General features: G+C 46.3%; 1 protein-coding gene across 2 annotated transcripts in view; it reads left to right on the top strand.

Moving 5' to 3' along the window:
- ORC5 (origin recognition complex subunit 5) overlaps positions 1 to 14,485 on the top strand; it is a 108,966-nt gene that overhangs the window by 48,364 nt on the left and 46,117 nt on the right. For both annotated transcript variants that reach the window (XM_077492854.1, XM_077492853.1), the window contains one exon: positions 6,934 to 7,008. In XM_077492854.1, coding sequence (XP_077348980.1) covers positions 6,934 to 7,008 — 75 coding nt within the window. The remainder of the gene's footprint in view (positions 1 to 6,933; positions 7,009 to 14,485) is intronic.

The raw sequence follows: 14,485 nt of genomic DNA, 5'->3' as shown, positions 1-14,485 counted from the left end.
CTACCAATACACCTGTGGGACCAGGGTGGAATGTATATCTTTTGATCCCTACGCTCTTTACTGTCCTGACCCCTCTTTCCTCACTCTCTTCCCCCTTTCTTCCCTCCCATATACAAGTTGCAGTAATACCCGATTACTTAAGTTATGACCTCTAGTCTCATTAGACCAGCATGGTGGCACATACAGAGCTTCCCCCCCAGAGTGAACATTGTCAGAATGAACACAATAGCCCTAGTCTACCTGTAATGAGTGGGCAACACCCGCTGAGAGGATAGTGGTGCACACACACCCACTTTAACTTAGACTAATCATGGTAGGACTACAGGCTCTCTTACCATACTACCTAAACCGAAGCTCAAAACAAACACTTTAACCTCGTGACAGTTCAACACCACAGTAGTACAGTGGATTTCTCTATGGTTTCTTTTTTATGTTTATGTAACAATGTAAAACGAATATGTTGGAATATTCTGTAATTTTTTTCCCCTCCTATCTTGCTTCTATATCTCAATAAAAATAAGATTGAATCAAAAGGTAGACAAGGCACTGTTGTTTCTTCAGGGCAGCCACCAGATCTCAGTAAGGAAGGTCATGTCGGCATTGGGCTTGCTGACGTCCGCACTCCCAGCGGTTCAGTGGGGTTTACATTACATTTCCGTCCCCTGCAATTATTTATTCTGAAGGTTTGGGACCACAGCCAGGGGTCTCTGGATTCTTTGGTTTCGGTTCCAAATCAGGTAAAGAGGTCCCTCTGGTGGTGGAGAAAGGGAGCAAATTTGTCCCAAGGCCTAGAGTGGATTCTACCAATATCCAGGGTGGTCACAACCGATGCGAGCAGCTCAGGTTGGGGTGCACACCTAGACTCCCGTTTGATACAGGGTATCTGGGAGAGGAGGAAGTCGAAGAGATCCTCAAATTGGAGGGAGCTGAGGGCAGTGGATCTGGCTCTCAGGACCTTTCAGAGAGAACTCCGGGGGCATCATGTAAAAGTAAGGTCGGACAATTCCTCGGTGGTAGCCTACATCAACAGACAAGGGGGCACCAGGAGCAAAACCTTATGGGCCCTAGCAAAAGCCATCCTCAGGTGGGCCGAAGCAAATGTCCTGTCCCTTTCAGCAATCCACTTGAAAGGAGAGCAAAATCAGGTAGCAGATTTCCTCAGCAGGAAAACACTGAGAGAAGGCAACTGGGTTCTCAAGCAGGAAGTTTTCGAAATGATCACCCAGAGGTGGGGGATTCCTTCGATAGACCTCTTTGCCTCTAGGGAAAACGCGAAGGTAGCCATCTTCTTTTCCATAAACAGGGGAGACGGGGCGTTGGGGGTGGACGCACTAGCACAGAGTTGGGGTTTCTCCAGGTGCTATGCTTTCCCCCCTCCCGTGCTGATTCCGGCAGTGTTAAGGAAGTTTCAGGTGGAGAATACTACCCTTATTCTAATCGCACCTCACTGGCCCAGGAGGCCGTGGTTCTCCATTCTGAAGGGTCTGTCTGTAGAACCCCCCTGGATTCTCCCAATCCAGGAAGATCTCCTGTCTCAGGGTCCAATCTGCTGTCCTCAGGTGGAGCGGTGGAACCTTGCAGCTTGGCTTCTGAGGAGGAATTGCTGAAGGGCAAGGGCTTCTCGGATCGTTTAGTAGCCACTCTCCTAAACTGCAGGAAAAAGGAAACCCAGACCATTTACTTAAAGGTATGGAGGCGGTTCAATAGCTGGTGCTCAGAGAGTTCCTTCAACGTGCGCAGTCCTGTAGCCGTTCTAGAGTTCCTACAGGCTGGGGCGGATAAAGGTTTAGCCCTCGGAACACTGAAGGGTCAGGTATCCACTTTAAGCGTGTTTCTAGAAAAGCATCTAGCATCAGACCCTTGGATAATGAGGTTCTTCAAAGCCCTAAGTAGGCAGAGACCTGTTTCAAATTCCCCCTTCCCAGTTTGGGATCTTTCTTTAGTTTTACAGTTTCTCACAGGAGAACCTTTTGAGCCATTGGAATCTTGCTCATTAAAACTGATCACTCTCAAAGCGGTGTTTTTGGTGGTGATCACTACAGCAAGAAGAGTGAGTGAACTCGAAGCCCTTTCTGTCAGGGCACCCTTTTTTCAGGTTTTTCCGGACCGTTTGGTTTTTAAGATGGATCCGGCCTTTTTACCTAAGGTAGCCTCTAGTTTCCATAGAGTCCAGGAGATTGTGCTACCTACTTTATGTTTAAATCCAGTTAGAGAACAGGAACACATCTTTCATAGATTGGATGTTAGAAGATGTGTCCTTCATTATTTAGATTGCACAAGTCAGTTCAGGAAGTCTGATTCACTTTTTGTGTTATTTTCAGGGGCTAGGAAGGGTTCCAAAGCCTCTAGACGTACGATAGCCAGATGGTTAAGGTTAGCCATTGGGCAGGCTTATGTAGCATGGGGGTTAGAACCCCCAGTTGGGATTAGAGCGCACTCAACCAGGGCAGTGGCAACTTCTCAGGCAGAGTGGGCTGGTGCATCTCCTGAACAGATCTGTAGAGCTGCAACGTGGTCCAGTTTTTCTACGTTCGTGAAACACTATAGACTGGATCTTCTGTCAGCCAAAGACCAGGCCTTTGGTCGTAAAGTGCTGCAAGCAGTAGTCCCACCCTAAGGTAATGTGCTCGCTTATCCTCTCTAAGGTGGCTGTCCTGAAAGACGAACTTGGGAAAAACTGAGTTACGTACCGGTAACATCCTTTTCCGGGAGTCTTTCAGGACAGCACCGGTTCCCACCCAGGTTTTTGGAGAACGTCGAGAACTCATCACATGAGACCGTCAGGTAAGATTTAAAGTTTGTTTGTTTGACGTGTTCTTGTGTCTCCCCAGTTGGCCGGAGGTACTCTGGAAGAACTGAGGAACGGAGGGAGGATGAGGCTTAAATCATGGAAATTAAGGCGGTGTTTCCTAAGAAGGGAGGAGCCAGTGTCTCTCTAAGGTGGCTGTCCTGAAAGACTCCCGGAAAAGGATGTTACCGGTACGTAACTCCGTTTTTTTTATTCAATTTCCTTTAGATTTACCTTCAACTGTGTAGTACAAGGGCCTGCCTGATTGCACACAAACTAGGGATGCACCGAAATTTCGGCCGCCGAAACATATCGGCCGAAAATGCCCTTTTCGGCAATTTGCCGAAAGAGAAAAACGGCCGATAATGGAGCCGAAAATGGGGCGTGGCCTGGGTGAGGGGGGGCTCCGCCCCTGGTGCCGCCCATCATGGGGGGTGTATAGCGCAGGAGAGCCGCCTCTGCCGCCTGTTTGATCACAGCGCCGGGAACATCACAGCTTTCATTTCAATAGCTGTGTGTTCCCGGCCGCGCGCCGTCACACACAGCCCCTCCCCCTTGTCCGGGCACTTTGATAGACAGATCATCCGTCCAATCCTGCGGATGATCTGTCTATCTAAGTGCCCGGACAAGGGGAAGGGGCTGTGTGTGACTGCGCGTGGCCGGGAACAAACAGCTATTGAAATGTAAGCTGTGATGTTCGCTGCGCTGTGATCAAACAGGCGGCGGAGGTGGCTCTCCTCCCTGCACAGGCTGGCTGCAAAATGGGGCACACTGGCTGCAAAATGGGGCACACTGGCTGCAAAATGGGGCACACTGGCCTGCAATGGGGGACACTGGCCAGCAATGGGGGACGACTCCTGTACCACGTCCTCTGTCTCTGACCATCTCCTGTACCACGTCCCCAGTCTCTGACCATCTCCTGTACCGTGTCCCCAGTCTCTGACCATCTCCTGTACCGTGTCCCCAGTCTCTGACCATCTCCTGTACCGCGTCCCCAGTCTCTGACCATCTCCTGTACCGTGTCCCCAGTCTCTGACCATCTCCTGTACCGTGTCCCCAGTCTCTGACCATCTCCTGTACCGTGTCCCCAGTCTCTGACCATCTCCTGTACCGTGTCCCCAGTCTCTGACCATCTCCTGTACCGTGTCCCCAGTCTCTGACCATCTCCTGTACCGTGTCCCCAGTCTCTGACCATCTCCTGTACCACGTCCCCAGTCTCTGACCATCTCCTGTACCGTGTCCCCAGTCTCTGACCATCTCCTGTACCGTGTCCCCAGTCTCTGACCATCTCCTGTACCGCGTCCCCAGTCTCTGACCATCTCCTGTACCGCGTCCCCAGTCTCTGACCATCTCCTGTACCGTGTCCCCAGTCTCTGACCATCTCCTGTACCGTGTCCCCAGTCTCTGACCATCTCCTGTACCGTGTCCCCAGTCTCTGACCATCTCCTGTACCGTGTCCCCAGTCTCTGACCATCTCCTGTACCGTGTCCCCAGTCTCTGACCATCTCCTGTACCGTGTCCCCAGTCTCTGACCATCTCCTGTACCGTGTCCCCAGTCTCTGACCATCTCCTGTACCGTGTCCCCAGTCTCTGACCATCTCCTGTACCGTGTCCCCAGTCTCTGACCATCTCCTGTACCGTGTCCCCAGTCTCTGACCATCTCCTGTACCGTGTCCCCAGTCTCATCATCTCCTGTACCGTGTCCCCTGTCTCATCATCTCCTGTACCGTGTCCCCTGTCTCATCATCTCCTGTACCGTGTCCCCTGTCTCATCATCTCCTGTACCGTGTCCCCTGTCTCATCATCTCCTGTACCGTGTCCCCTGTCTCATCATCTCCTGTACCGTGTCCCCTGTCTCATCATCTCCTGTACCGTGTCCCCTGTCTCTGACCATCTCCTGTACCGTGTCCCCTGTCTCTGACCATCTCCTGTACCGTGTCCCCTGTCTCTGACCATCTCCTGTACCGTGTCCCCTGTCTCTGACCATCTCCTGTACCGTGTCCCCTGTCTCTGACCATCTCTTGTACCGTGTCCCCAGTCTCTGACCACCTCCTGTATAAAAATATATTTTTTTTAAATATGTTTCGGTATCGGTGCTGTTTCTGTATCGGTTTTGGTTTTTGGACTAGTGTATTTTTCATTTTCGGTATCGGTTTCGGCACCAAAAAACCCATTCGGTGCACCACTAACATAAACTGAAAGTGTTTAGATTTGACCTCATATTATATGGTTTTGGTAAATCTAAAGGAAATCTATAGAAGAAATTTTATAATGTATGGCCAGCCTTACATGTCAGTGCATCCTTTTTTGATGTAAGTTACCACTTGGTTCTGCAGGTGTTTGTTCGTCATATACCACCAGCATGCAACCTCTAAACTTCTAACCTACTGCTTTAAAGTGGAATTTCAATTTGATGTTTTTCCTTCTGGTTGGAAACGCAGTCTCTCACATAGTTGTGCTTTTGTTTGCATTGCTTGCTTTTTAACCAATTGAGTGCATGGGAGGGCATGCAGTGACATCACCACGCAGTTTGTTTAGGAGGATGGGCTCCGTCCGTATATGCCGGCCGGCATTGCTTTTTATGCGCATTCAGTTTTTACAAAACTGTAAGTGCAACCTTTAATAAACATATTTGATTCTTTTTAAAGATACTACACTATGGCAGTCCTTCTCTTTCTTTTGAGCAATATATGAAAGTATACGGATATCCGGACGGATGTAGTGTATAATTGTACTTCGTTCCTAGTTGAGGTGTGGACATCTGCAAGCTTAAAGGCCCTAGGCTGGGTTTAGCCAACTGCCTTTTAATGCTTGCCATCTGGTAAGCACAATTCACACCTACGGTGATTGGGCACTTTTTGGAGTTCATGCATGTGCACTGCAGTGTTTAACAACCAGTGGCTTCAATAAGCCTTTTTTTCCCTGTGATCATTTGAGCAATGTTTTTCCGGGACTTTATGAGATTATAGACTTTAATATATTTTATAGTGCAGCTTTTTTGACCTTTTTGGTGTTGTCGCACTTTATGCTGCTGCTGTTTTGTGGGTTTTTTCTCTCCCTTGTTGCTCTAGCGCTGTTGCGCCTCCGTTTTCCCAACTGAGTGCATTACTGCTGCCATTCAGACATAGTACACCTTTTTGAAGGTCATTTACTTCCGGTGAGTAAAAGACCCTTCAATTGGTAGCACAGTGTAGACTGATGAATAACCAGAAGTCGTGGTTTTCTAAGCTGGAGCTGCTTTGCTCCTCCATATTAAAGTGGTTGTAAAGGATATTTTTATTTATAATAAACATGGTATACTTACCTGCTCTGTGCAATGGTGTTGTACAGAGCAGCCCAGAACCTCCTCTTCTGGGATCCCCTGCTGGTGCTCTTGGCCTCTCCTCTCCTCTCCTCTTCTCTGTTTGCCACCGTAGGAAGCATCTTCCCATGGTGGTACACCTGCAGGCTTGCTCTTAAGGTGGACTGTGTGCATCCATAGACACGCCCAGCCCTGCCCCCGCTCTTTGCTCAAAGGATTTGTTTTGATTGGCAGAACCCAACAGCCCCTGCTGCTGTCTCTGAGCCTGTGAGGAGAGAGAGAGAGAGATCAGTGCCGCTGCAGACAGGTACAGGACTGGACCGAGATAGGACTTGGGTAAGTATAAAGGGAGGTGAGGGGGCTACAACTAGTGGGATTTTTTTTCTTAATACAGGTAAAAAATGTCCAGCCTTTAGAACCACTTCAAGTGCTCTGGCAGAATTGGGACTGCCTTTTTTTTTTTTTCCAAATTAACTCTGCAAACAAAGGATTGGCTGTGTTTTTTGAGGGGGGGGGGGGTTCCAGGCAAAGTGGTGCATCATAAACTATTCATTACAAAATATATTTAGCTTTTTCAGGGGATGATTTACTAAAGGCAAATCCACTCTGCACTGCATGTGCTCTCGGAAGCGCAGTCGCTGTAGATCTGAGGGGAACCTCTGCTGATTTTATCATCCAATCATGTGCATGCTAAAATTTTGTTTTTTATCTTCCTTGCATGTCCCCCTCGGATCTACAGTAACTGCACTTCCAAGTGCAAAGTATATTTGCCTTTAGTAAATGACCCCCAGTGCTTTATTTGTGTAAGTGTCTTGTGTTACCATAATGCTCTTGCTTTCTTTAGGTCTTGGATAAAGCTGAGCTCCTTCGGGAAATGGAGGCAAACATTCTACCTGCTTTCCTCAGACTTCAGGAACTGGTAGGTATACACGTTTCTCAGCCAGGTGGTGTAAATTGGTAACAAAAACAAAGTGTTATTAAAGGAAACATCCTGCTCTGTCAGGGCCTGTGAAGGAAAATACATTTGTCTGTTGTAAGTCCGTATTATCAGGATTCATTTTTTAACTATTGCCTGGTACCCCATCAACCAATATTGGAGCAATATGTGTGGTAACTCCTATTGTAAACCCTCAATGGCCCAGTCCCCATTTTAGCTCAAGGTATAACACAATATAATAAAAACATTGGGCTGAGCCTAGTGGGTAAAAATGATTATTTTTAGAAAATTTCAATGACACCTCCCTATGTGGCTACTACAGCTGAAAGCCGTATAAGAGATTATAGTCTGAACTGTTAGCCACAACATTTTTTTAAATGGAGATATATCAATCTCTCTATCTCCAAAACAGGTATAGAGGCACTCACAGGTCTTGCAGAGGAGATCAAAAAAGCAGCGTTTTTATTGTCGACGTTTTAATGAAGCTTATTCCATCTTTGGAAGTCAACAGATCTATAAACCCAAGGTCCTATACACCAACAACACACAGTGCAAGGGTAAAAGACACATGCAGGTTAGAGGTCAAGAAAAGGTCACAAAAGGAGCAAATAAAAATGGTAATCCATCAAAAAAAGCAAGATCTACAACATCTTACCTTAAAGGGGTTGTAAAGGTAAATGTTTTTTTCACCTTAATGCATTCTATGCATTAAGGCGAAAAAACATCTCACAGTGCCGGCGCCCCCAGCCCCCCCCCCCCCCCCCGTTTTACTTACCTGACCCCTCAAAAGTCCCGCGCTCGCCCCCGCCATCCTCTCCGCCGCTCAGCCTGGCCGCTGATTGGCTGAAGTGGATGGACTGAAGGCAACGCTGCTGTCAATCACATCCAATGACGCGGCGCGCCGGGGGCGGGGCCGTGTGATACAGCGAGCGGCTATAGCCACCGGCTGTATCACGGGAGCGCGCCTGCAGGTGCGTCTCACCATGCGAGGGAGCTTGCATGAACTTGAGAAGTACCTGCGGGAAGAAGCAGAGACAGCCGCCGAGGGACCCAAGAAGAGCAGGTTCAGGGCCACTCTGTGCAAAACAAGCTGCACAGTGGAGGTAAGTATAACATGTTTGTTATTTTAAAAAATAAATACATTTTACTTTACAATCCCTTTAAGACTCCTCTCACACTGAGGTGTTTTTCAGGTGCTAAAGGGCTAAAAATAGCACCTGAAAAATGCCTCCCCTGCAGCCCCAGTGTGAAAGGCTTGGGTGCTTTCAGTGCGCTTGCAGGACGTTTGAGAAGTCCTGCAAGCAGCATCTTTGGGACGGCGGAGGAGCAGTGTATGCCCCTGCCCATGAAATGAATGGGCAGCGATGCCAAAGCGCTTCGGGAGCAGCAATTTTTGGGCGCATTTAATCCTTCGGCCACTAGCGGGGGTTAAAAGTGCCCCGCTAGTGGACCAAAAGCGACGCTAAGACGGTAAAGCACCGCTAAAACTAACTGCGCTTTACCACTAACGCCCGGCACGGTTCAGTGTAAAAGGGCTCTAAATAAAGCTATGCAGAACTAGCTCCTGCATTAAAAAAAATGTCAAATGCAGAAAGTGGGGGAAAAAAACCAAAGCGTATTATAAACCGTCCCAAGATGTCCGCCAATTGCACATGGCAAACAGCAGGCAGGAACGGACCAATGATATTTCGTAACCTGATATACAAATGAAAAGAGGTGCTAGTACAGCACAGCAACAAATGAGCCAAATACACACAAAAAAACACGACACAAGACCAAACACCTTACATGTGCCAAAAGTAAACAAGTATAAGCGTGAATAGCACCCCTCACAAGACAAAGACCGTAGATACAAAGAAAACGCACTGTACACAAAGATGGGAATACATACTAATGTACAAAATGTAAATCAACCAGAAGAAACCTGAGGACTATATGAATAGTTGCCAAGGAGGAATGATGGTGAGAACCACAAGACAAAGGCAGGCCATACCTTATTCAATTTTCTTTCCTTTAATAAAGAAAATTGCTGAGTCCCCTATCAACACAGTGTTGATGGGGAAATCCCTCCCACTGCGCTATTGTATTCTGACAGTGGAAGGTTTCCCCAGCTGACAGAATACAATGATCACTGCTGTCTATAGCTTCTGGCAGTGATCAAGCGAAAAAAAGACAGCCTGGTTTTACTGAAATCGATTGACTTGAGTACAACAAGCCTGCCCATATATGACTAGCTTAACATCACTGAAAAAAGAACATGCCTTCCCAAACAAAGGGACTGGATATGGAAACCTTCTGAGGCTTCCGTTAAAGAAAAAGGGTCTGGAGACTAAGAAAACCACACAGGAGAATCTTGTGTAGCATATAAATGGCAAAAAGTGCAAGCCATACAGTTAGCACATATAGTCAAAGTGTTTGCCAAAGATTAGTCAGAACACATCAGTATAAAGAAGGCCTTTAACTGTATATATGTCTAGTCGGGAGTGTATATATACTGCTAACTGTTCTGCCCATCATCAAGAATCGCCAATAGGTTGTCTCCCAGAAGTTCCAAAATAACATAGAAAGCAATTGAGGCTTAGCTGTTCATTAAGCCCCTTAGGAGCCAAAGTTTGTAATTCATGGATCCACTGGCTGGTGCCCCCCTCCCCTTCAAGGTAAGGGTTGAACATGGTCAGTCAGAATGTACTTTAAAGTTGGTAAAGGATGATTCTTTTAAAAAAATTGGCATTACATCGGTTGGTTGGAAGTCCGGGAAGCAATTGCCTGGCAGATCTGTGGATGTTGGACCGACCCCTAAAAGAGGTGATATTCTTGCCTATATAGTACAGACTGCAGGGACAATATATTACATATACTGATGTACTAAAAATCTGTGTTTTATATACATGCATTAGGCTGCTTGCAGGTGTAGAAATAAATGACTTGTAAGCATATGACGACATGTGATACAATCTGAACACCGGTAACAGCTGGGGTTTGCAAGGACTGAGCCAGGTGTATGTTTTAGTAATGGGTAATCCTTCCGACCGCACATGATGAGGGGAGGTGTGTTAGCTAATGTTAAGCTTTGATTGCTTGAAACGATCTACCAACAGGAATAGACGCCATCCTTCACTTTGACTCTTTCCTGAGTAACAAGTTGTAAAAAAGGTTAGATTTTGTGGGATTTTATCCTGGGGACAAAATTGGGACTCCCCAGAAGTTTTTTTCTACGCACTACTCATTGTCTCTGTTCCTGGAGAAGTTTTCTTGAAAAGCAACGTTTGAGAATATTATTTCGTCAAGTTGGAGTTTCTCCTTCCTTTTTTTATTTTTTATTTTTTATTTTTTTTACTCTAAGCATATGGAATGCCATGGACTAGTGTTGGGGAGTGTGCAGTATGTGCATGAAGCACAGTGTTTGTCAGTTGATTTGCGGTATAGCCGAGTCCCCAAGATTGTGTTGTCATCGATGACTATTTTATAACTGTTAAGATCCAGGAAATGTCAGTATCAGACGCTTTAAACCTGATTGGGGTAGGCATATCACTGAACTCCTCAATCCTCACCACTTTCAGACCAAAGGAGCAAAAGGTTGCCTATATAGCGACAATAAAACAACTCATGGTGACAATCTGTGCAATAGGATGTTGTGTTCACTTCCATGCTGTAGTGTCTTGAGAAAGGACTGCGCTTCATCGAAACTTCAACAGTAAAATGCTACTATTTTGATCTATTTCCTCTGTAAGACCCGTGAGTGCCTTCTATACCAATTTTGGAATTGTATGGCTTTCTTTGTGGTTGAGCGCCTGGGCCATTTGCCTCAAACCTAGAAGTGAGGTTCCTACCCTTGGAACTATGTATGTGTGAGTTATAGATGGAGAGAGCTTCTTTAATGGTATCCTAGTCTTAGTCAATAGGATTCCATATTGAGTTGGCCCAACCTTTGCAGCTATAACTGCTTCAATTCATTTGGGAAGATGTCCATAAGGTTTAGGAGTGTGGACAGAAGTGCATTTGGGAGGTCAGGCACTGATGTTGGACGAGAAGGCCTAGCTCGCAGTCTCCGCTTTAATTCATCCCAAAAGTGTTCTATCTGGTTCACGTCAGGACTCTGAGCAGACCAGTCAAGTTCCTTCACCCCAAACCCGCTCATTCATGTCTATATGGACCTTGCTTTGTGCACTGGTGCGCAGGCATGTTGGAACAGGAAAGACCCCAAACTGTTCCTACAAATTTGGGAGCATGAAATTTGTCCAAAATGTCTTTTTATGCTGACACCTTAAGAGTTCCCTTCACTGGAACTAAGGGACCAAGCTCAACCCCTAAAAAAACAACCCCACACCATAATCCCCCCCCCCCCCCCCTCCAACAAATGATTTGGACCAGTGTACAAAGCAAGGTCCATAAAAACATGAATCATCGAGTTTGCGAATTATTGATTTGAGAAACCTAATGTGGCTGGGATAAATGGAGGTTGTTGTAAGCTTTTTAAATGAGAAGTATGGCCAAAGCTATTTTGGCTATCTTTCTCCTGTAGGTCACATGGGAGCAGTTGGTTCTGCACTCTTGTGACCTGTTTTAAGACGTCAGCAGGCTAAAGCCCACCCCCTCCACAGCCCAGCACTCCAGTGAGCACTGGAGGGGAAAAGCAGAGATCTGGTAACTGACAGCCACCAGCTCTTTGCTCACTGAAGACTTAGATCTGAGTGATCAGTTGGCTTTGAAAGCTCAGTTCTCAGTCTTAGAAGCAGCATCTGAATCTGAATTGGATCGATGCTGCATCCACGTAGATGAGTATAATTTTTATTTTATTTTTAAATGAAACCTGTACTTCTAAGTCTCACAGTCTTGTTAATGCACCGAGAGCTCTTTAATGTTTTTGGTACATTACTCTATACAAACGTTTCCCTTTTTGCTTTTTGAGAAAAGAGATTTGTGGCCGGTCTTGAGCATTACAAACCATCTGATTTTAGTACAGCGATTTCCCCGACTGTGGTGTTGTGTTCAGCCATTGGCTGAGAGCGCTGATCGGCAGATCTTTTTCGGTCATGCCCCATAGACAGAAGCCGGCTCGGCTGCAGTACACCTGACAGAATGCCGCCCAACATTCCCCCCATGTGTACTAGGGTTTAGGATGATTTCTCGCAGTCTGTTGGCTCTTGGTGAGAAATCTGCTTTGCTATGAGGGGGCCTACAGCTGACCACAAACATGATCTGTAAAATCTCCTTTATCGACTATATAGTGTGAGCATCTATTTGACCACTTAAAGCGAGGTTTCACCCTAAAGTGGAACTTCCACTCATCAGAAACCCCCCCCCCCCCCCGGTATCACATTTTGGCACCTTTCAGGGGGGTGCAGACAGGTATTTGCGCCCACTTCCGGCATAGATTCCCATGGGAGTCTATGCCATTTCTTGTCCCGCCGCGCTGTCTGCTGGGACACACACGGGTCCCAGAGACAGCGCGGGCTACTCGTAGTGCGCTGCGCGACTCGCGCATGCGCAGTAGGGAACTGAAGCCGCAATGCTTCACTTCCTGATTCCTTCACCTAGCCTATAAGGGTGGCGGCAGCAGCCGAGACCAGAGCGACAGCTCCGTCTCGGCTGCCGACATCGCTGGACCCTGCGACAGGTGAGTGTCTATTTATTAAAAGTCAGCAGCTGTAGTATTTATAGCTGCTGGTTTTTAATATTTTTTTTTTTTTGCAGGTGGAATCCCTCTTTAACCACTTTCAGACCGGACCATTTTGCTGGTAAATGACCAGAGGTCTTTTTACAATTTGGCACTGCGCTGCTTTAACTGGTAATTGCGCGGTCATGCAATGTTGTACCCAAACAAAATTTGCGTCCTTTTCTTCCCACAAATAGAGCTTTCTTTTGATGGTATTTGATTGCCTCTGCGATTTTTATTTTTTGCGATATAAATGGAAAAAGACCGCAAATTTTGAAAAAAAATGATATTTTCTACTTTTTGTTATTAGAAAAATCCAATAAATTCAATTTTAGTCATACATTTAGGCCAAAATGTATTCAGCCACATGTCTTTGGTAAAAAAAAAGTCAATAACTGTATATTTATTGGTTTGCGCAAAAGTTGTCACATCTACAAACTAAGGTACGTTTTCTGGAATTTACGCAGCTTTTAGTTTACGACTGCCTATCTCAGTTCTTGAGGTGCTAAAATGGCAGGGCAGTACAAAACCCCCCCAAATGACCCCATTTTGGAAAGTAGACCCCCTAAGGAAATTGATAAGTGGCATGTTGAGCCCATCGAATATTTTATTTTTTTGCCTCAAGCGATTGAATAATGACAAAAAAATAATTTTTTTTTTTTTTACACAAAGTTGTCACTAAATGATATATTGCTCACACATGCTATGGGCATATGTGAAATGACACCCCAAAATAAATTCTGCTGCTTCTTCTGAGTACGGGGATACCACATATGTGGGACTTTTTGGGAGCCTAGCCGCGTACGGGGCCCCGAAAGCCAAGAACCGCCTTCAGGTTTTCTAAGGGCGTAAATATTTGACTTCACTCCTCACTACCTATTACAGTTTTGAAGGCCATAAAATGCCAAGATGGCACAAAACCCCCACAAATGACCCCATTTTAGAAAGTAGACACCCCAAGCTATTTGCTGAGAGGCATGTTGAGTCCATGGAATATTTTATATTTTGCCACAAATTGCGGGAAAATTACAAACTTTTTTTTTTTTTTTTTTTTTTTTCACAAAGTTGTCACTAAATGATATATTGCTCACGCATGCCATGGGCATATGTGAAATGACACCCCAAAATAAATTCTGCTGCTTCTCCTGAGTACGGGGATACCACATATGTGGGACTTTTTGGGAGCCTAGCCGCGTACGGGGCCCCAAAAACCAAGCACCGCCTTCAGGCTTTCTAAGGGCGTTACAGTTTTGAAGGCCATAAAATGCCAAGATGGCACAAACCCCCCCCAAATGACCCCATTTTGGAAAGTAGACACCCCTAAATTTAGGGGTACACTAGTGAGACTAGGTAATAAATGGCGGGTGCCCTGAAACTATAAAAAAATAACTAACCAACCAGCGTCACCTGTAACAGTTATATGGTGATCACTGGTGAAAGGGTTAACTAGGGGGCAATCAGGGGGCTTTATGCGGTAGTATATGGGGGTCCCTGGCGCTATAAAAAGTTGCGGCGAACCTAAATACCTACCTGCCTAACTAGCGTCACCTGTGACACTAATACAGCGATCAGAAAAATGATCGCTTATTAGGCTGGGTTCACACTGGAGCGATGCGGGAACGCCACGAATCCGCGGCGGGTTCCCGCATCGCATGCCTCCCGGCGGCAGTTCACACTGCCCTATGCGAACTGCTGGGAGTGTCAGTGAAATGTTAATGACACCCCCAAATCAGTTCGCATATTGCAGTGCGATCTGCAAACTCGGATCGCATGGTGTGAACACCCATGCGATCCGATTCTGCT

This window comes from Lithobates pipiens, unplaced genomic scaffold, assembly GCF_037356315.1.
Source record: "Lithobates pipiens isolate NorthernLeopardFrog02 unplaced genomic scaffold, aLitPip1_a1.2 Scaffold_19, whole genome shotgun sequence".
Classification (NCBI taxonomy): Eukaryota; Metazoa; Chordata; class Amphibia; order Anura; family Ranidae; genus Lithobates; species Lithobates pipiens.
Note: the sequence above shows the minus strand (reverse complement) of the source record. Positions and strands in the feature narration are given on the sequence as shown.